We start from the raw sequence: 23,481 nt of genomic DNA on the forward strand, positions 1-23,481 counted from the left end.
TCAAATTGGAGAAGGTGAAATTTGCCCTGAGGGTATCAAAGGGTTCTTTAGGTGGTGGCAGCCTTTCCTGGACTTCCTGGCGGAACGGTAGGGAAATAGGCCGGCAGCAGCAGCAACCTGGGGGGGGGGGGGGGGGGATTGGTTCGGTGGGAGGGAGAACTGTGTACTTGGGTTTGTGGGATGTGGCGGGTGTTATCTCTTTCCCTTTTGTTGTTTGTTTTTTTTTCTTTTGTTTGCAGTTGCTTTTGTAGTTCGGTGGGTGTTGTTCTTGGGTTTTTACCATTGTTGTTTTGTTAATATTGTTTTGTTGTTTATATTTTGTGAAAATCTTAATAAAAATTATTTTTTTTAAAAGTGAATGGCAAAACCACCCTTAGGGTGAAGGCTCGCTTCAGTTGTCCTTACAATAGATAGCACTGATCTGTCCCTGATCTCCCTCATGATATAATACTAGTTGTTATGATACAGGCTTGTATTTGGAAGAAATAGGTACATTTTAAAATTACTTCTTGTAGCCTTGACTGGTCAATAAGGCTGCCTTTGAATTTCCTGTATGCTACTAACAAGTTTTTCTATATATTTTTATCTCTGTAAAAGTAATTTGCACCTACAGTAGTAGGAAAAAATGGTTTGAAATATAAAGTAAAACAATTCATTCCCAAATAACAAAGAGAAAGTAGTTTTGCATAAAGTTAAGAAAATGATCTTTTCTTACATAAATGAATAAAATTGCAATGTGCTGTGTATTACTGATACAAAATGCTGCATACATAAGGTTCAAAAGTTCAGAATGATCTAACACATCATAGAGCTGTTGCAGCGCCGAAGTAGGCCATTTGGCCCATCATGTCTGCACCGGCTCTCCAAACGAGCACCTGCCATTCCCCGGCACATGGTTTCTATTAAAGTAATGATCTAATGCCCTCCTGAACGTCTGGATTAAACCTGCCTCCACCATACTTCCAGGCAGTACATTCTAGACCCCAAACACTCATTATTATGTTGAAGTATTTTTCTCAATCTCATTTGTTTCTTTTGTAAATCACTTTATATCTGTGCCATCTCGTTCTTGATTCTTTTATAATTGGAAAGTTTCTCCCTATTTACTCTGTCCAGCCCCCTCATGATTTTGAACATCTCTATCAAATCTCCTCTTAGCCTTCTTCGCCCCAAGGAGAATGATCCCAAACTCTCCAATCCATCATCATAACTGAATGCTGCACCATCACTGTAAACAATTATCATCATGTCATAAGCACCATTAATCACCTTTTCAGAGTTGTTTTGGTTGCTGCCAGAGCAATTTTTGAACCTGTTGAATAATTTTTCTAATTTTCCTTAATTGACATGTATGAACAATTACAATTTGGGTGTCAACCGAAGAGTAAAATAATTACACAAACTTCCACACGGTACTTAAAGCTTGGGAGCTTTACCCCATTTAAATAAACATTTAATCAGAGCTGGGATTAAAATGTGTTGCATGCTGTTTTGTTTTCCAATGCGGGTGACAGTTGAAAACATTCTATGCTATTGGTTTCCCAAACAGTTTTGCTTTTAATGCTCAAGAATTGCTGAACATTTTGCAGTTTCTTTCACAACACTTTTGTACAAGTATATTGAGAAACTATGTAGTGAAGGTAAATTCTGGGCAAAGTACGGTCATTTTTAATTATCTACCAACCCCGACGAAACCACAGAAACACAAACAATTTTATTAATTTGCAACAAAATTTCAAAAAACATTAATTACAAACAATACAGTTCATTTGCACAAAGATTTCAAAATTACAATGTATGGACTTTTGCACATACCCAAAGAGCTGGAAACTGTAAACGCAATAAAATAAATTTCAAGCTTTTGTCCATCATGTGAAAACAAAACAAATTTTCCAAAAATATGACGACTTTCTCAATGCTGTGATGGCTTGCATTCTTATTAATTACAAGCAACTTTGCTGAAAATCTCCTTAAAAAAAGGTTTTGTTCAGCTGATCTAGTTTATGAAATACAACCTGGAAAAGCTCTGAAGGAAAACATACTTCTTGCTTAATTTTGTGCATGAACAAGATTATTTCAATTCACTGTAAACGGACGATTTATTTTTCCCATCCTGTTGTGTCAGCATTTGTTTCTCGGCTGATTTAGTTTTAATGGGATTTCCAGCTAACTGGTGAACTGTTGGTTTGCTGCCACACATCTCAAAGTTGTAACATCCTAATAAAGAATTGCTATTTTACAACCAGGAGCTGAATACTACTTTAAACACTGACCTACAAATAACTAAAAACAAGAAAACACATTTGCCCCTAAGATTTTATTTCAATGTCTATGTTCCCTTTAGATGGCTATTTCATGGATATGGCTATTCTCGTGTTGCAATGGTCATAACAGCTCATCCATTGGAAGCCACAAATTACCTTATGTATACGTTGTTCATTTTGGAACTCCAAACTTTAAGCAGTTGAATTTGGTTTTTGCCTGAACAGGCTCACAGTAAATCAGCAGCTCGATTTTCTTTTCCATTTAAGTCAATTGGGTCCAATTCGGGCACCAGATTTTAGGAATGATGTCAAGGCTATTAATCAGATAACAGTGATGGGGCCTTTCCTTATGTAGAGAGACGTGAGAGAAGCTGGATTGTTCTCATTATATCTGTAAACGTGGTGAGATTTAAAGAGGTGTTCAAAATGATGAGGCGTTCCAATGTAACTACTGATGGATGAATCAGTAGGCAGTAACTATTGAATCTGCAGGTTTAAGATATTTGGCATTTGTGTTGATCTGATCTGGAACAAGAAGATTCAGTGTTGACTTCTGAAGGGGAATCGGATATATACTTGAAAAGGAAACTTTTTGCAGGGCTTGGGGGGAATAGCAGGGGCTAATGACCTCTTTCAAAGGTGAGGTGAATGGCCGTTTTCTGTGCAGTAAGATTCTATGAAAGCAAATCGAACAGCCGCTCGGTAAGTTTGTTATATAGCTTAGTAATCAGTAATTATATTTTACTTAAATCATCTACATTTAATTTAAGTTTGTATATATTAACCAACCTGAAATATGCATCAGATTTCTTTGACCCCACATTTTAGCATAATACATTGGGAGCTACTTATCACGAGTTTTCTACTTTGTTCAGAATGAGTACTTTACATACTTTGTAATAGATAGATAATTTCAATGACTTCCAAACAAGCACACGTAATTGCCAATGAAAGTACAAATACAAAACAAGCTTCTCAAATACATCAATTCCAGTGTCAAATATAAAAGTACCAAATTGCACAAGGTCTATTTTAATGTCCGAGAGTCCCAATAAAGGAAATTATCGCATAAATAATGTAGAACAAAAGGTTTTTGCTCTAATGCTTAGTAAAAGACTATGAACCCCTGGAAAAAATAGTGTTAGAAGATGCTGGAAAACACTAACAATCTTCTATTCTGCCTACAGTACAAAAATATAAATTGTTTGCGAAACTGTTCAGACAGAATATCGCACCATAAAAGAGAACCTGCCAAATAAAACAAGACTAAATCTAGTCCTTAGAGCTGAGAGTGTAGTTTTGCAATGTGTAGTCATAGTCTTCATAATTCAGTCAAAAAAATAAAATGCATAAAAAGATACCCAGTATTTCACAAGAGGATCCTGTTGTAGATAAAATGGGTGGAACTGTTCCCCTTAACAAAAAGCATAGGATCAAGCACTGTAAAATTAAATAAGCTTAATTAGAATAGTGAACTGTTCACACTGCGTATCAAAAATAATGGCGAAATGGGATCGGGTCTCCCTTTGTTATTCAAAAAGATGGATTAGGTGCAGAGATTGGTTGGGGGTGGCGGACAAATACAAAATTGGAAGATTTAAGCTTGTTAGTACTCATGCTTCTCGTGTCTGGGGATTTTATTTCATGAGCAATTTGGGGGTAATTTTAAGCCATTCAGCTTGGCAGTGCTGAGACAGGACTGCCTGCAAATCAAGGTGCACTCACGTTGCTATATTCCCACCCATCGTCATTTTCCTGAGATCTCCAGCCAGGCGCCGACCCATTTTAGGACAGAGTCTCTGTCAAATCTGCAAGTATACATAGGACCCAAACACAAATGCATCAACAGTTGCAGTGTGCATCACACACGCATCACCCACTAGTACCAATGTTTGTAAGAGCTAGGGCAGCACGGTGACGCAGAGGGTTAGCCCTGCTGCCTCACGGCGCCGAGGTCCCAGGTTCGATCCCGGCTCTGGGTCACTGTCCATGTAGAGTTTGCACATTCTCCCCGTGTTTGCGTGGGTTTCGCCCCCACAACCCAAAGATGTGCAGGCTAGGTGGACTGGCCACGCTAAATTACCCCTTAATTGGAAAAAATGAATTGGGTACTCTAAACTTATTTTTTTTTAAATGTTTGAAAGAGCTAACCATAAAAGGGATTAACCTTGAACTTAAAAGGGATTGCTGCAGGCGATTAGATGGGACCAGGTGTAGTACACTGGCTTTCAAAAACCTTCTGATCCACTGCCACTCCCTTAGTCGGATATGCCAAAAATTCCATCTTTTTGCAGTTTAGTCGTCAAATGTTAATGGTGCCCAATGTGGCTTGAGCCATTTAACAGGAAGTTTGATCATATGGCATGCTCTCCTTGCTACCCACCTGAAATCCACATAAAATTTAAACGGACTTCTTTCTGCTTGAATACCAAATTTAAGTTTTATCTTTTGTGTGAATGTAAACAGTATTAGAACTGTACCTTTAAACACTTGCAAGTTGTTATTATTAGTCATTTGGTGGTACAGAACATGGATATTTCTGGGGAAAAAAGACATGTTGAAGCTTTTTGCCTTGCCCTCATCAGGGGGGAGAGAACAAACAGATTGGTTGGCAGATTTGTTGATAAAGTTGTCAGTCGGGCTTGCGCTGTGGTGCATTTCCAATTACTGGAAGCTACATATATTAATACATAGGGCCCGGTTCTTTGTAGACAGGAAGAACATGTACACACATTGCACCAGCTTCAGCTAAACAAAATAAGTGACAGCCATTCTCTGATTGATCAATCAATGGGAAATTAATCAGGGTCAAGCTGCCTGGTTTAAATTTCAAACAGTATTTGGCAGTTACCTATCACTTACCATCAACTAGTGCATTCTCCATGGCAATGCCTGTACCAATCAGAGTCCACCTGCCAACTAATCAACATTCTCTTTTCCTACATTACAAATTGTTGGTTTCCCCCTTCTGCTGGTATTCTTGCAAAGTGTCCTGACAAATGCAAGACAAAAAGCTTTGACATGTCTCTTTTTTCAGCAGTATTCAAGTTGTTATTATTATCCCAAGTATTAGTAACACCAATGCAAACATGTTGAAAGATGTTCAAGAAGTGTCGTAATATCAAAGTTATAATCAAGGCCTCTGCTCTTCTGCATGAGAGAAGGTAAAGTGGATGGGACAGGGGAGAAGCGAGGCAGAGAAATGGGAATTGTGAGGAGGGAGAGGCACCAGGTAAATGGAAATAGGAAAGGGGAAAGGAATTGCAAGAAGTGTGGGAGATGGGAGCAGGGATATTGACAAGACTGGTAATCTTGTTCAAGATTTGTTTTGTAAGTCTAAGTGATTAGGTACATAGTTACAGTCTATGAGTGCAGTACACCTGGGGAATTTGCAGTCCTGTCAAAAAAGCAGTTAATGCTACATAACGAGATAGAATACAACAGCAGTCAGTATCCTCAACAAGGTCACACGGCATCAACAATGATGCAGGAAACCATTGATTGTGATGACACAAAATAATATAGCTACATTTTGGTAAGATTATTTCAGAACCAAATCTGCTACCCTGTCTGTTCAAAATTAGGATATCAAAAATTATCTAACCAGGGTCATGCTGAAATTCATTTAATTTCCCTTACAATTGCTGTTTGTATTCTGTTTTGCACACAGTTTAAAGAGGTTTGTGATGTTGTGTAACACAATATTTGATCTATAGAAGCAAAATAAAAGGATTATATTATGCTAAAAGTAGCCTGCGCGCATGCATCACGGGGTTTTTGACGTTATTCTGTAATTTCTAAATTTCCGTAACAATGTAATTGAATCCCGCGTGCAACTAGAGATAAAATGGTCATGGTGTATTTAACTTAGTTAACTAGTTGTCTCATGATGTTGCGTAAGGACAGTTAAGACATAGTGCATAAGAGGACATTGGAGGATAAGGGGAGTAATTTGATCAAAGCAGGGAAAGTGGAGGAGAAAGGAGAGAAGGTTACAAGTGGAAAGGGTGCGGTAGAGCAGGAAGAGAGGAAGACAAGTGGGAGTATTGTGGGGAAGGGAAGGATGTTAGAGACAGAGAAAGACAAGAAGAGAGGTGGAGAGGAGGAAAGAATTGAGGATTGAATGGGCAAAAAAAGCAAGAGGGAGAGAAAGGAGAAGAGACAGGAATTATCTGTGATAGGGAAGGGTAGCGGGGAGGGAGGAACGTTGAAAGGATGAGAAGAGTAGGGCACGGCAGGGATTGGAGGGAAGATGAGGAGCAGAGGGTAAATAGCAGTGGGCAAGTATTAGGAGGAGAAGTAGGGATAAAGGCGAAGCATGGGAGACATGAGCGCAGATGGGCGAGGAGTAGTGAAGAAAGTAGAGGAAAGAGACTGGCAATGAGGAGGAGGGAAGAACTCAACACAAGAGAAACTGATGGGAAGAGACAGGCTGGGATATGTCGGCACAGTAAAGGGTGTGTTTTAGGGGTCACAATATACTAGAAGAACAGTGTAAGGGTAGAATCTGCTGTGTGTAGAGAGAAATCAGGCAAAGAGAGGGAAGGATCAAATTCTCCAGGACTCAATCTCAGTGGCACAGTGCGGTATTTCTAGCACAGTGAGGAAATATCTTACTCAAATGATTAGGAATCAGCTTTTCTTTCACATCATAACTTACTTGTGGGCACCCATGCCAGATTCCACTTGAGGTTTGTACCCTCGTTGGTTAAAAGGGTGGAACAAGGAGACCAAATTGTCATAAGCGGGACAGTATGAAGCTGAGCAATATGAGAGACACCATAAAAAAGTGATGTATCACAAACTGGAGTCAGAACAAAATCTGAGATTAAAGGATGAAACATTCTGGGATGACGGGTGGAAACTGATGAGTTGCAATTACTGGCGGGCTGGGCTTGCTTTCTTAATCAGGGAGAATTACATTTGAAGGTCAGTGAATTTGATTTTTGTTTAAGTATTGTGTTATTGCTCAACAGGAAGAAAAAAGGGAACTCTCATTCCCACAGTGGGATTCTGTGATAATCTGCTCGACAACATTCCCATCCTGCTATCGAGAAACTTTATACTGGAACTGCGTTTCCACTACAGAACCTCAGGACACAGCATCATTCAGAAGCTTTGCAATTCCCCCTACATGACAGGATTTCAATCCACAAAATGCCAATCACAGCAACACCTATAGGCACAACTGGCATTGCAGGCAAATGTTTTATTTTGAATAGGTTTTCCTATTGCCAAAGCTAGAAATGGGAGTATTCAATGCATTTAAAAAATATACGTTGTGACGCAGTCAGCAGAGAGCAACATGTTAGCACTTGTTTTTGAGAATTGTGAATGTGAGTGTTTCTACTGTCAAATTTTACCCTATACTTTAAACGGCTCTTGATTTTGAAAGCAGTGATTATTTTCCTTGCTATACATTGAAGTGCTTTTTATTGAATGCTACTTGTGCGTTGAGGCATTAGCCTCCATTAATCATGCTCTTATCAAGCTACAAAAGCAAAATACTACAGATGCGGGAAATCTGAAATAAAATTTAAAAATGCTAGAAATACTCCCCAGGTCTCACAGCAACTGTAGAGAGAGAAAAACATTGGTAGAATTCTCCGTGCAGTTGAGATTCTCTGCTCCCTCCGGCATCGCTTCCCGGCGGCGTGAGGTGGCTTCAATGGGAAATCCCATTGACAAGCGGCGGGGGAAGAGAATTCTCTTTTCTCTGCAGAAAGCACTGAACTGAAAAAGAGGAAGTGAGAACTCTTAACTGGTTTTGATGCGGCCAAGAGCTATCAATCATAGATAGATGTTTATAAACATTGCAGTTAGTTTCACAATTGGGTACTTGAGATCCAGGTGGGCAGCACGGTAACATTGCAGGTAGCACAATCGCTTCACAGCTCCAGGGTCCCAGGTTCGATTCTGGCTTGGGTCACTGTCTGTGCGGAGTCTGCACATCCTCCCCGTGTGTGCGTGGGTTTCCTCCGGGTGCTCCGGGTTTCCTCCCACAGTCCAAAGATGTGCAGGGTAGGTGGATTGGCCATGATAAATTGCCCTTAGTATCCAAAATTGCCCTTAGTGTTGGGTGGGGTTACTGGGTTATGGGGATAGGGTGGAGGTGTTGACCTTGGGTAGGGTGCTCTTTCCAAGAGCCAGTGCAGACTCAATGGGCCGAATGGCCTCCTTCTGCACTGTAAATTCTATTCAAGGGTGAAAGGAAATGAAATTAAACAATCCAGACAGCTGGCTGTGTACGAGCTATCAATCACAGCCCAGTATAACCGATTTCCCATTGAATTGATGTGAATGAAAGCCTTGAAGGTCAACAATCTGAGGGGGTTTAAACCCAGTCGATGTGGTTTTTGATTTCAATGAATTTACGCCTGCCTGAGCCAGCATGTGTAGGGCACAGGTGAGATTTAAAGCAGTGATGCTTTCATTGTCCCTGTCTGGTCTGCTCTCTAGCTTCCAAGCAGGTGGTCTCTGTAATGGGGGGTCCTCTGGTTGGGGTCTTTGTCATGAGGGGGGGAGGGGGGCTCTGGTGGGGGTCTGTGTAATGGGGGGGTTACAGGGGTCTCTCTTATGGGGGGGGTCTCTGTAACGGGAGGGCTTCTGGTGTGGTCTCTCTTATAGGGGTCTGCGGTATGGGGTCTCTGTAATGGGGTCTCTAATGGGGGCTCTGATGGAGTCTTTCTAATGAGGGGTCTCTATAATAAGGGGTTTCAAGTGGGGGTCTCTCTTATGGGGGGGTCTCTGTAATGGGAGGGTTCTGTTGGGGTTGTCACTTATGGGCAGTTCTGTGATGGGAGATCTGTTGGGCAGGATTTGCATTGTGCGGGTGGGGGAGGGAGGGGGTCCTCCAATGGATTTTGGAGCAACGTCCTTAAAGATTAAACCCCTTGGCCCACTGTGAGGTCTACCGTGTCAGGGCCACGCCTGAAAGTAACTGCACCAAATCTCATCCACATGAATCCTGGCCCAGGGACCGGAGAATCACACAGGCCTGGAGAATCCAGTGCCCAGCCTATTAATAGAACCCAAATGGGTCATTTTGACCGCTCTGCATATATTTAAATGAGTTTTAAGACTCACTTTAAGATCGGGTCGGGTGCTGCATGTGCGTCGCCCAGAGTGAAACCCGTTTGGGACCTTCCCGCTATTCACCGGGGATAGCAGAATCGACACGGGTACAGTGTGGCCAGAGAATCAAGCACGACATCTGTTTTTCGCTCTCCACAGGTGCTGCCTGATATGCTGAGAATTTTCACCATTTTTCGTTTTTATACTCGTATCACTGCTTTCACTTAGTCACATGATTGTGAACACTTTGAGAAATCTTATGTGCACCAAAGGCACTTATGTTCAATTTAGATTTGTTATGTTGTTCAACAAAAAAAAAACAACGTATATACAAACAGCAGGATCACTGCAAAGCCTTCATGGTGGAACTTAAACTTTAGCACTGTACTTGGAAAGATGTGTAAATTTATAAATAAAATAATCTGTAAAGTTAAAATTTGACAATTGTAATGTTTAAAATGTCTTGTAGACCCTTAGGGTAAAAATTCTAAGTAGGTATTTTCTGTGGGATTTACCGACTAACACGCTGCATGTTTTTCGGCAGCGAGGTGGCCCGCCAGTGGGTTTACTGAATCCGCCATTGTCAATAGGATTTCCCGGTGATTGCACCCCTTGTTGCCGAGAAACCCGTGCTCCGGTGTGGGACTGGAATAACCCGCTGGCATGAACAGCCAGTAGATCGCACCTATGGACTTCAATTCCATAGGTATTGAGCTTGATGAGGTAAGTAAAAATTTAAAACTGTGGGCCGGGTTCTCCATTCCAGAGATAAAGTGCTCCTGCCAGCGGAGAATCCGGACTATCCCTATGGCATTAGGAGCGTTGCCTAGGTGGTATTCACAGATCATTGCTTTGCAAAATAATGCACAACGTCGATTTCACTGTGCCGACTGGTGTTGGGCCGCTATTTTGAATGGGCACACTTGATGCCATCATCCAGAGGCAGGCTCCCCTACCCGCCAAACAGGTTGACCCCCTGCTGACAAGGGGAGCAACCCCAACCCCTCATCAAGGAGGGGCATCCTCCCCCTCCACCACGGGAACAACGGGTGAGCTTACCTGCTTAACCTTTGAAGCAGCCGCCTCACTCTGAAGTTAGTACGGATCAAGGGTTCATATAGGAAGCAGAATTTTGCATCAGTGCCTCCTTTACTATCAGCTAATAATTCAATCCCAGCATTAGCCAACATTTATATTTCTTAGTCAAACGTATGGCATGGCTTGATTTCTAAGCCAGTGGAGTGATGTCAAACCAAAACGGAAATGTCGTTGCATGAGATTTAATAGATGCAACACTTCATATTTCTTTAGAATCAGTGATGTAAGTGGTTAAAATGCAGTCAAATGACATGGAATGCAAAGAGTTGCAGACACTGGAGAAATAACTAGAGGTTTACACATTCAAGGACAATTGTCACGTCACTTTGAGACCTCAACAATCAGAAGCTACAAAATGCTAACAAAGCCGAGGAGAGGGAGGAAAGCCCCAGGCAAAGGAGGCCAAAAGTTTCCATGGAACTCAGAGGAGCACACCTACCCTTTCTGTCCCCAGAGGGAAACAAATTCAAAAATTACTTCAGTGTTCTGAGCCGATTCTAGTCCCAGATTTGCTTGCTGGCACAGTGCTGGCTGAGACTCCCACGGTTTAGTTAAAATCGCTCTGGGGGTCCTAATTCTTCCATCACAAGACCTCAATTTTAACATAGTCCTAAGGCCCCCACCTATTTATGGTGGGCGCCATAGCCACTTCTGGCTGCAATCTGGGATGCAGAGGTACATGTTCTACAGCTGTTTGAATCACTTGCCTGGCCACTTCTAGTCAGGCGGACAGAGTTAAAATCATTCTCCTATATTTTATGCGTTAGATTGACCTTTGAGCAAAACAGACCATCTTACCATTCAGTAGTAATTAGCATTTACACTCCTCAGCACGTACTTCAATGTTCTGATAATTACTGATTTGGATATAAAATACCATAAAATGACGTTCAACCTCTATGACATGACACTAGTTCCTCCAGTTGAGGTGAAAACTGATATTTCAAGCTTCTACACAAAGCACAGAAAGCATTTAATGTGTATGCAAGTTGCCCTTCAGGCAATTAGAGAATTGCACTCTATTATGCAACATGTTCCTAAACAGTGATTTAACCCTTTACCCTGAAAAATGTATTTATTTCGCTTTATTTTCCACTTTTCCAAATATCTATCCATTGGAAAATCTTACTGTCAGCTTTTAGTGTGACCACTTGATTTTTCTTTTTTAGAACTTCCCAAATGCTGACAATATCAACGCAACAGAAATGCTGCAATAAATTTTTTTTTTTAAATTTTGAACTTTATGTGAATTCTACCACATGTGGATCAATTTAGGTTTTGGATCCAGACAATCCAAACTTCAATGGCTGAACTGGGATCATGGAAAAATGAAAAATAAAGACAAACAGGAACAATTGGAGATATAATTCCAACCATCCAATCCCTCCGTCCCCCCACACAATTTCAAGGAACAATTCTTAGACTGTATAAGCACAATTTGATACTCCATCTTCCTAAACTGATAGCCCCACTCCACGGCCAATATTGAATCGCTGGCACACATTATCTTCTATGTATGCAAAAAGTATGCCAATAAATTCAACGTATCAAAGTATAATCCTAAAAGGACTATGAAATCAGGATGTAATGGATTAACCAAATATGCCAGTGCCTATAAACTTCTGATGAATTTGTATAACTTCGGCCCTTAATCCAAAAGAAAGAAACAGAAAAAGCCTTTCAGTCCTCAAAGGGGTTTAAAGCCCATTGCTATTCACCATGTCAAATGTTTCATAATGCCAGATTATGAATCAATCCATTACCTGCAGGGGCTATTTAAGAGTTCAGTCCCTCATTATACTTCTCACAGTTAAAAGGTTTTAAAGTGCAGATTTTCCACCAATTACCACAGTATCTAGTGAGGAGGGGACATTTCCTGATTCCTTTCAAAACAGCAGAGCAGTGATGCAAACCAGGACATTTCAAAGTGGATCAATTACAAAATCATTTACTCTAAAACTACACAAAACATTAACACGTACACGTCTATTATTCAGGCAAGTAAAGATACTTCAAAAATTCTATTTTTAAAATATATGTTAAGGCAGTGCATAAAATTGATGAATGTTTACAGGAACTTGTTCTTGATGCATACCAGTCTTGACAGTTGATTAATTTGGTATCATTCTTATCAGGTGTTTTTTAAACACTGTTAAAACTTTAATATGCTCATGGCTCAAAGGGAAATTCTGTGTTACTTCTGGAGTGCTCATTTTTGCAGTGTGTGTGTTACGAGGAAATTCTCATGCCTTAGACATGTCGTCCAGTCAGAAAAAAGAGTGGCTTGTCCTCTTGGGAGTTTGCTGTCTGGAATTCATCTCTTAATCTGAACTGCCACTCATCTTCCAGCTCCAGTCTCACAACAGTCTGGCGTAGAGAGCTACGATCTTGACAAATTACACACAACGTGGCACCTACACAAATGAAATTGCAAAGTCAATACAGGCCAAGGTAGTGTCTATTAAAATGGCAGTGGAGAATTAAACATATTTAAAACGCTTTGAATATTATGCAGAATATGCCAATACATTCTTTCAAAAGCATGAATCCAAAACCGTGGGCAGGGGCAGCACAGCTGCACTTTCCAAGAAGCACTTGAGAACAAAGAGGCAGATTCATAAAACTGCAGTTATGAACACACCTGCTAGCCTGAGTTAATTTATCCCTGCAGAGCTATAAAAAAAGACAATCTCAATCTCCTCTTTGAAACTGCCTCATCCTGTCAATCAGAAAACATGTAGCAATGGGGCATGACATTGATTGTAAACACTACAAATCAAAGCCTTCAGCCTTGTAAGCAGACACACAAACTTCTGTACTTTGGGCAAAGAAATGGAATATGCAAAAACCATTTCAAAGGTTTCCACCACTTAAAAGAAAATGCTTTTACCTTCATCTCTCAGACTGTTAAACGTGGCAAATTGATTGTTATTTTAAAGGGTTTAGGGGTACAGATGAGAATGCTTTCACTTTTCTGAGAGGGCTGTGTATTTCTGAGATACGGAGTGACTGTTTAAATAGTATGGGGTGCAGTTAAGAACACTTTCACTTTATTTTTACATAGCAACTGCTTAAAGGGTTTAAAGGCTGCCGATGGGGAGAGCAGCCAACCAATCCCAGCCCAGGAAGGACCCTCAACTTGAGTCCCTCCAGCCCAGTGCAAGCCCCCCTGACACCCACCTCCCATAAAGAAGCTCCTTCGGCTCCCTAGTGGCAATTATTGGGAGGGTACTTAGCACCTTGCCACCCTCGGACTGCAAGCCACCAGGTCTATGTTCTGCAATAGTTGCACCAATTCACACCAGCGGGACTCTCAGCTTATGGGGCTTGAGCATCCCTGCTGGCAAGCGCGTTGGATGTCCTGCCTGACAGTGAGATGTAAAATAGCTCTATTTGCATGTTCCTGCCAGGTGGGGGTGGAAAACTTGATAGGGACGTTGGGAAACTCACTATGGCTGGCGGGGTTGACGTGGAGACTCATGACGGGACTGCCGCAAATCCCCATTTTGGCCTGACGATGGATTCTGCGGGCAGACCTGGAGAATCACAGCCTACATTTTAAACTTACACTCTCTTTAATAAAATGAAATATTTATTGCATCTAAATATTAGAAATTATGTTCATGGGGTGCATTTTCTTCTTAGATGATTAGATCTTAATAATGTTATCTATTAAAATCCTTTTTACCTGACTTCCGGTGGCAGCTATGTGGTGAGCAGTCGCACACGTGGTGGCTCCCACCAAGGTACTTTGATTTTGCCTGGTTTATGGGCAATTTTGGGGGTAGTTTGATGTAATAAAGTCCCCTCATAAACGTAATGCCCAACAAGTACAATACAAGTCAGAAGTCGGGCAAGGAATCTTCTTCAGACTCAGACATTCCTTGGGCCTCAGTGGGTGGGAACATGGCATAAGTTTCTGCTGCGTCGTTGGCCTCTCTGACTGAGACATTGGCAGGCTTCTTGCTGGCCGAATTAAAGAAGCAGCCGGCAGTCACTGAGGACCTGGAGAAGGCAATGGCGTGGGATTTGGCCCCTATTCAGGCAGCCTTGGAGAAGATGGACCAGCAGATAGTTGTGCAAGATGCAGTGATTCAGAAGGTGGATGTGGCACTCTTGGACCATCATGATAAGTTGTCTGCCTGGATGCAGAGATGACATTGCTGTCTGAAGAGTGTAAAGCATTGAAGGCCAAGGTGGGTGATCTGGAGAATCATTCCAGGTGGCAAAATCTAAGAGTTGATAAGCTACGGGAGGGTTTAGAGGACTCAAACTCTACGGACTATATGTTTAAGGTGTTTGGAAAGTTGGTGGGGGAGGGTGTGCAAACTCCACATGGACAGTGAACCAGAGCCGGGATCGAACCTGGGACCTCAGCGCCGTGAGGCAGCTGTGCTAACCACTAGGCTACCGTGCTGCCCTTGCAATCTCATCTTTAATGGATTCTAAAATCTTACCAATGTCCAAAGTCAGGCTAACTAGCCTATAATTTCCCGACTCCTGCCTCCATCCTTTCTTAAACAGCGATGTTAAATTAGTTACTTTCCAGTCCTCTGGAACCCTCCCTACCTCCAGTGATTCCTGAACGATCACCACCAAAGCCTCCACAATCTGGGGAGAAGGTTGGTCGTCTGTTAGCTGAGATGGCAGATGGGAGATAGTGCAGATCAGGGACTTGGCCGACGGGTTAGTTTACGCCCCAGCAAAGGTTAATGAGGAGTCCATCGAGAGCTGTATAAGTCAGAGCCACCAGAGGAATGATCATCAATGAAACAGTTTTTGGATCGGTTGGCCTTTCTGGAGGAGGTGGAGCAGGAGAGAAGGCAGGAGCTCCAAACCCATGACCACTACCATCTAGAAGGACAAGAGCAGTAGATATCTGGGAACCCCACCACTTGGAGGTTCCCCTCCTAGTCATTCACCACCCCAAATTGGAAATATATCACCATTCCTTCACTGTCGCTGGGACAAAATTCTGGAACTCCCTCTCTAACAGCATAATGGGTCTAGCTCCACCTGAAGGACTGCAGTGGTTCAAGAAGGCATCTCATCACCACCTTCTGAAGGGCAACTAGGGAGGGGCAATAAATGCTGGCCGAACCAGTGACGTCCACATCCCATAAATGAATAAAAGAAAAAAAGTTGGAGGCATTGATAGAGCCTAAGGAGGTCACGAACTGTATTAGTTAAATGCAGATGGACAAAGCACTGAGTCCGGATGGATTCCCAATCGAATTTTACTAACAATTTGCAGACCACTTCTGCTGGATATGTTTAATGATTCCATGCCTTCCGGGGGTGATTTTGGAGGAGCAGACTGGTTTTGTGAAGGGTTGAAAGTTGTCAGCCAACATTCAAAGATTTTTAAACATTGTGCTGTCACCCTCCTTATGGCCAGAGCTAGAGGTGGTTATTTTGATGGAGGTTAGAAAGCGATTGATAGGGTTGAGTGGGAGTACCCTCTGAAATTCTTGGAAGGTTTGGCTTCAAGCCAAAATTTATATCATGAATTGCGCTTTTGTTCAGGGCCCCCACTGCGAGCAGGAGTACTAATACCCTGAGCTTGGGCTATTTTCAACTGAATAAGGGTACAAGGCATGTCCATTGCCCCTGCTTTTGTTTGCCTTAGCAATTCAGCCGCTGGCCATTGCGTTGAGGTCATCCACCAGATGGAGTAGGATAGAGCGTGGGGAGGAAGGAGCATAGAGTGTCCTTATATGTTCATGATTTGTTACTATATATCATGGACCCACGCTCCAATGTGGAGGAGATATTGAAGCTGTTTGGAAGTTTTGGCTCCTTCTCGGAGTACAAGCTGAATCTTGTAGGGGAGCTGGGGTGGTGGCCATTTCGCCTGGCCAGGACTAGCTTCCGTTATCTGGGAAACCATGATTGGGCCTCGCTCCATAAACTTAACTTTGCTAGCCTGGTGGATAGGGTGAAGGTTGATTTGACTCCAGAGCTGGCTATGAAGAATCATTAAGATGCAAAGACCCCTCCCGGAATATCCACTGAGAATTCTAAAATATGTGAGAAACCCTTTTACTTCTAAGGGAAGAAGAGACAGGAAGGGACTTCAAAGGACCAAAACATTGTGAACTTCTTTGCCTGATGAAACAATGGCTTCTTGACATAGCAGCCATTTTATGAACTGTATAAAGTAAACTGTAAGAAACCATCTTAAAATCCAGGGAGAGAGATAATAGCAACACACAACTCTCAATGGTAACACGCTGGAATCCCCGGGGTTCCCCCAACTCTGAGACACATCATCAATGAGGTTTCAAAATTCTCTTAATTAAATTTCTCTCTGCCACCAGGAGTCAAGAAGGAAAAGGTAGACGACTTCCGGTTGCGGTGATGCGGAGCTAAGCCACACGTTCGGTGGCTCCAGCTATATCCGGACTTCTGGGCTCTTCTAAGGGCCCGTAGCGGCGCTGGTTGGCCTTTTCCCGGTGGGGGAACACATCTGCTGCGCCTATCTGCCGGTGGATAGACTGGACCAGGAGCGGGGCGGTCAAAATATCGTCTTTGCAACAGAGAAAGGTGCGAGGCAGGAAGAACAAGATGGTGGCGGGTGGGGAACCGGCAGCGTGGCAGCAGTGGGCGCAAGAGCAGCTCCAGAGAGCTGAAAGCGGAGCTGCTGGAACCGCTTAAGGCCTCACTGGATAAGCTCATGGCGAACCAGATGACCCAGGGTGCAGAGATCCGCGAGTTACGGCAAAAGGCCTCGGAGAATGAGGATGAAATCGTAGGTCTGGCAGTGAAGGTGGAGTCGCACGAGGCGCTCCACAAGAAATGGCAAGCGAGGATGGAGGAAATGGAGAACCGCTCGCGGTGGAAGAACTTGCGGATCCTGGGCCTCCCGGAGGGGCTGCAGGTTTCGGACCTGGGGGCCTATGTGGTCTTGATGCTGAACTCGCTGATGGGAGCGGGGTCCTTCCAAGGGCCCTTGGAGCTGGAAGGTGCCCATCGGGTGTTGCTGAGGAAGCCCAGGCCGAACGAGCCGCCAAGGGCGGTGCTGGTCCGTTTTCACCGCTTCATCGACCGAGAATGCGTGCTGAGATGGGCTAAAAAGGAGGAGCAGCAGGTGGGAGAATGCATAGGTCCGGATTTATCAGGACTGGAGCGCGGAGGTGGCGAAGAAAAGGGCTGGTTATAACCGGTCGAAGGCAGTGCTGCACAAGAGAGGGGTGAAGTTTGGCCTGTTACAGCTGGCACGCCTCTGGGTCACTTATAAAGATCGCCAGTACTATTTTGACTCCCCGGAAGAGGCCTGGGCCTTTGTCCAGGCAGAGAAGTTGGACTCGAACTGAGGATTGAGGGGGGATTGGAGGCCGATGTATATTGTCCGGAGGCTCTGTTCTCCCTTGTAGTTTTCTGTTGGTTTTGTGGGGTTTAAAAAAAAAATTATTTCGATTCCTTTCTTTCTGGTGGAACGCTGGGGAGATGTTTTGTAGGCCTGTTGGGGCGCGCGCCTTTCTTTCCCGCGTTTTTGGTTAGGGGGCGGGGTTTAAGTTGGAAGCGCAGGCTTTTTCCCGCGCCGGAGTCGGAATGGGAGGGGTCTGTAACGGTCGGGAGGGGAGGGGTGGTTGACTTACACCGGGGGGGGGGGGGGTCGTTGAGGTGGCGGGAGCAGCCGGGGTCAGCAGGAGTCAGCTGACTTACGGAAGCACGATGAGAGGGGCAACGCAGCTAGGGGGGGCCCTAGCTGGGGGGGGGTACCGGGTTGCTGCTGGAAGCGCCGTAGGGGAACAGATGAACAGATGGTGCTAGGCGGGTTCGAGATGGGGATCTGCCACCGTGGGGAACGCGCCGTGTGGGTTTTGCGGGCGCGCGGTTGGCCGAGGGAGAGTTATGGCTGACCGGCGGAGAGGGAGGGGGAATAGCCCCCCGATTCGACTGGTCACATGGAATGTAAGGGGGCTGAATGGGCCGGTTAAGCGGGCCCGGGTGGTTGCGCATTTGAAGGGGCTGAGGGTGGATGTGGCTATTCTCCAGGAAACGCACCTTAAGGTGGCGGATCAGGCAAGGCTGAGCAGGGGGTGGGTTGGGCAAGTGTTCGGGGGGTGGGGAAGAGTCTGTCGTTTGTGGCGTCAAGTGTGGTAGCGGATAGTTGTGGCAGATACTTTATGGTGAGCGGTAGACTCCAAGGGGAGCGGGTGGTACTGGTCAATGTGTATGCCACAAATTGGGACGATGAAGGCTTCATGCGGCGCATGCTGGGCCGGATTCCAGATATTGAGGCGGGGGGCTTGATAATGGGAGGAGATTTTAATACAGTGCTGGACCCAGCACTGGATCGTTCTAGGTCCAGGACTGGTAAGAGGCCGGCGGCGGCCACAGTGCTGAGGGGGTTCATGGACCAGATGGGAGGGGTGGACCCTTGGAGGTTTACGAGGCCGGGGGGTAGGGAGTTCTCGTTTTTCTCCCATGTCCACAAGGCTTACTCCCAGATTGACTTTATTGTCCTCAGCAGGGCGCTGATTCCGAGGGTGGTAGGGGCGGAGTACTCGGCGATAGCCATATCTGACCACGCTCCGCATTGGGTGGACCTGGAGCTGGGGGAGGGGAAGGACCAACGCCTGCTGTGGAGGTTAAAGGTGGGGCTGCTGTTGGACGAGGAGGTATGTGGGCAGGTCCGTAGGTGTATAGACGGGTATTTGGAAACTAATAACAAAGGGGAGGTGCAGGTCGGGGTGGTCTGGGAAGCGCTGAAGGCGGTGGTTAAGGGGGAAATGATTTCTATTCGGGCACACAGGGAGGGGGGGAGAAAAGGGAGAGGGAGAGGTTGGTGGAAGAAATGGTAAGGGTGGACAGGAGGTACGCGGAGGTCCCGGAAGAAAGGCTTTTGAGGAAGCGTCATAATCTCCATGCGGAGTTCGATATATTGACCACCAGGAAAGCGGAGGCGCAGTGGAGGAGGGCGCAAGGGGCGGTATATGAGTACGGGGAGAAGGCAAGTCGGATGCTGGCCCACCAGCTCCGGAAGCGGGAAGCGGCGAGGGAGATAGGGGGAGTTAGGGACGGAGGAGGGAATCTGGTGCGGAGTGCAAGGGGCATTAACGGAATGTTCAGGACCTTCTATGAGGAGTTATACCGCTCAGTGCCCCCGGGGAGGAGGGTGGAACGGACCGCTTTTTGGACAGGCTCGATTCCCGAGAGTAGGGGAGGAGCAGACGGAGGGTCTGGGGGCGCCAGTCGAGCTGGATGAGCTAGCCAATGCGATGGGGGGTATGCAGTCAGGGAAAGCACCAGGGCCTGATGGGTTCTCGGTGGAATTTTATAAGATGTTTTCAGACCTGTTGGGCCCGCTGTTAGTGAGGACCTTGAATGAGGCAAGGGAGGGGGGGGCCTTGCCCCCGACGGTGACCAGGGCATTAATTTCATTAATTTTGAAGCGTGATAAGGACCCCCTCCAGTGTGGGTCTTACAGGCCGATCTCGCTCCTCAATGTGAACGTGAAACTGCTGGCCAAAATACTGGCCAGGAGGGTGGAGGATGTGGTCCCGTAGGTTATTCACGAGGACCAAGCGGGTTTTGTGAAGGGGAGGCAGTTGAACGTTAATGTGCGGCGGCTTCTCAACATCATAATGATGTCGGCAGTGGACGCAAAGGCGGAGATAGTGGCATCGATGGATGCGGAGAAAGCCTTTGACAGGGTGGAGTGGAGCTACCTGTGGGAGGTATTGAGGAGGTTTGGGTTTGGTGAGGGATTCATTAGGTGGCTGAGGCTGTTGTATAATGCTCCGGTGGCAAGCGTGGTGACGAACGGGAGGAGGTTGGAGGACCTTCGGTTGTACTGGGGGACGAGGCAGGGGTGCCCCTCGTCTCCCCTGCTGTTCGCGTTTGTGATGGAGCCCCTGGCGGGGGTCCAGATGGCCAGGAGCTGGGGGGCCCTGCATAGGTTAAACTTTACGAGGCCGGTGGAGCAGATGGAGGAGGGGTTCAGGAGGTGGGATGTGTTGCCACTCTCCCTAGCGGGCAGGGTCCAGTCGGTTAAGATGACGGTGCTCCCGAGGTTTCTGTTCCTCTTCCAGTGTTTACCCATCATGATCCCGAAGGCTTTCTTTAGGAGGGTCAGCAGGAGTATTACGGGGTTTGTGTGGGCGCAGAAGACCCTGAGGGTGAGGAGGGTATTTCTGGAGCGAGGCAGGGAGGTGGGTGGACTGGCATTGCCCAACCTGTGTGGGTATTACTGGGCTGCGAACGTGGGAATGATTCGGAGGTGGGTGATGGAGGGGGAGGGAGCCGCATGGAAGAGGATGGAGGCGGCGTCCTGTGTGGGCACGAGCTTAGAGGCGCTGGTGAAGGCCCCGCTCCCACTCCCCCGGCAAGGTACTCTATGAGTCCGGAAGTGGTGGCTACCCTTAAAACTGGGGGCAGTGGAGGCGGCATGGGGGGAAGTGAAGACCTCAGTTTGGTCCCCGATACGGGGGATGCACCGGTTTGTACCAGGGAGGATAGATGGAGGGTTTCTGAGTTGGCACAGGGCAGGTATCAGGCGGATGGGGGACCTCTTCCTTGACGGGATGTTTGCGACCTTAGAGGAGTTGGAGGGAAACTGGGGTCTCCCCCCAGGAAATACCTTCAGGTATATGCAGATTAGGGCGTTTGTTAGTCAGCAGGTGGCGGGGTTTCCGCTATTGCCGCCAAGGGGGGGTGCAGGATAGGGTGCTCTCGGGGACGTGGGTCGGTGAGGGTAGGATCGCGGCAATTTATCAGGTGATGCAGGAGGGGGAGGAGGCCTCGGTGGAGGAGCTGAAAGCGAAGTGGGAGGAGGAGCTGGGAGAGGAGATAGATGAGGAGACGTGGCGGACGCCCTGCGGAGGGTGAATTCCTCCTCCTCTTGCGCATGGCTTAGTCTAATCCAACTAAAGGTGCTGCATAGAGCGCATATGACTGGGACCAGGCTGAGCCGGTTCTTTGGGGGGCAGGACAGGTGTGGCAGGTGTTCGGGGAGCCCAGCGAATCACACCCACATGTTTTGGGCGTGTCCAGCGTTGGAGGGCTTTTGGAAGGGGGTGGCGGGGACCTTGTCAAAAGTGGTTGGCTCCAGGTTGGAACCGGGCTTGTTACAGGGGTTCGTTTTCATGGTTTTATGCCGATTTCTTTTTCTTGTTAATTTATTGCTTTTGTAGTTGGAGGGGCGGGGGGGGGGGGGGGGGGGGGGGGGTTTACTGTTTTTCTTTGTTGTGGTAACATTTGTTGTTGAAAATTTGAATAAAACTATTTTAAAAATTTGTTTTAAAAAGGAAAAGGTATTAATTAATTAACTGCAGGAAGTGTCCAGACGATCTTCATGTGACATAACCACAGAACTAGTGAGGAATAAGAAAGCTTCTCTCCTCCAGAACACGCTAGTCCTGGTCAGTTCAGTCCACACAAAAAAAAGCAAACACCAACTATTCAACTGCAGAAGCCAATGCAGTTGTTTAACTGAACCTCAAGTTTCAATCCCTCCACTTCAGAAAGAAGGAATTCAAACAATAAAGCTACAAAATTAACTCATAGAAACTGATTGGAGCTCTCATCTTTAAATATCTTTCCTTCATCTGTTTTCTGATTTTTGTATCTGCATTTTAAGGAATATCTTTATCACTTTATTTAAGTAACTTTCAGCAGTAGTTTCACAATAAATTAATATTTATCTTGTTTAAGAATAAAGCTTCACTGTTGGGTTATTTTTAAATTGAACCAGTGAAAAATTAAAATGGGCTACTTACAGATTATTAACTCATGGACCACTTTACAATATGATGATATGAGGCGACATGGTAGCGCTGTGGTTAGCACTGCTGCCTTATGACACTGAGGACCTGAGTTCGACCCCAGCCCTGGGTCACTGTCCGTGTGGAGTTTGCACATTCTCCCAGTGTCTGTGTGGGACTCACCCCCAGAACCCAAAGATGTGCAGGGTAGATGGATTGGCCACACAAATTGAATAAAAAATAACTGGGTACTCTAAAAAATTTTTTTTAAAAGATATGATGATTTGATTTTATGTGATTGTGACACAAAGCACAGATGTTGTATTATGTATTAGTTGATGAAACGACATTGCTGCAGCCTGTCCCTGTGGTTTGTCCATTTCTGCCTCCATGCAATTTTTGATAGCGTTGAAGTAGCGCATTACTGGGTTCCTGAAGATGCCCGAATCGCGGGGAAAAGGAGGTGGGGGTTCTGATACTCACAGGCGTCAATCTAAGAGAAGAATCTGATCATAGACGGGAAGACTAATGAGCGGCTGGGAAGTAGGTTATCTTGGCAGGCCAGGAGCAAACACTTCTGCTCCTTCTCGCTGATAAACCTGAAGGACACAGAACTACCTTGCTTTCCTTTATCCAATGGGTTTTCCAAGAACCAGGAAACCCAGCCAGTTAGAGTTAAACATGGAAGATAGGCTAAGTATGAGGCATGCAGCCTCAATACCATATTTAAATGGCCAACCTGCCTCCTGGGATTGGGGGAGTCACTTTTCCCTCCATTCCACTCCCCTTCATTAAAATGGAACTGGGTACGCAATGTGACATTTAAAATTATAACATGCAGCCGAGCCCAAACCACTCATAACTTGTGGCTAAAATTACCCCCAGTAACTCTGAAAGCCCATTTAAAAAATATATCCTCAAGAAAATAAAAAAGCAAACTTTTCAAAGACCAGAATAGAAAGGTTTAATAAAACACAGCCTTACCTTTCAGAAAGTGGAATCTTCTCAAAATACTAGATGTGACAAATGAGTCACAGAGATACAGAAGAAGTCCACTGAACGCAAGGCCAGAGGTGTTTATATTTAAAGAATGAGGACGTGAACTCACAAAGCAAACGGTAATCTGAAACATTTTTATAAAGGAGATTATAAATATCACGACATCTTGAAATCTTTTACTTAATGCTTTTATGTAAAATTACAGATTTAAATAACAAGTTTCAGGTAGGAACAAATATAATCCTGAACACTTCTTTTGTCTACCAACAAAATTGAGTGTGAAATTAGATTTGCCAGCCTGCAGGATCCAGAGAATGATGTCTGCGCCCAAACGG

At 45.1% G+C, this 23,481-nt stretch overlaps 1 protein-coding gene across 1 annotated transcript in view; it reads right to left on the bottom strand.

Annotated features, from left to right (window-relative positions):
- Window positions 1–8,536: 8,536 nt before the first annotated feature.
- greb1 (growth regulating estrogen receptor binding 1) overlaps window positions 8,537–23,481 on the bottom strand; it is a 252,071-nt gene continuing 237,126 nt past the window's right edge. The window contains exons 31-32 of the mRNA XM_038800249.1: window positions 23,132–23,270; window positions 8,537–12,850 (exon numbers count right to left, since the gene is read on the bottom strand). Of these exons, the coding sequence (XP_038656177.1) occupies window positions 12,687–12,850; window positions 23,132–23,270 (303 nt within the window). The 3' untranslated portion in view covers window positions 8,537–12,686. The remainder of the gene's footprint in view (window positions 12,851–23,131; window positions 23,271–23,481) is intronic.

Source organism: Scyliorhinus canicula, chromosome 6 (assembly GCF_902713615.1).
Source record: "Scyliorhinus canicula chromosome 6, sScyCan1.1, whole genome shotgun sequence".
NCBI classification, from domain to species: Eukaryota; Metazoa; Chordata; class Chondrichthyes; order Carcharhiniformes; family Scyliorhinidae; genus Scyliorhinus; species Scyliorhinus canicula.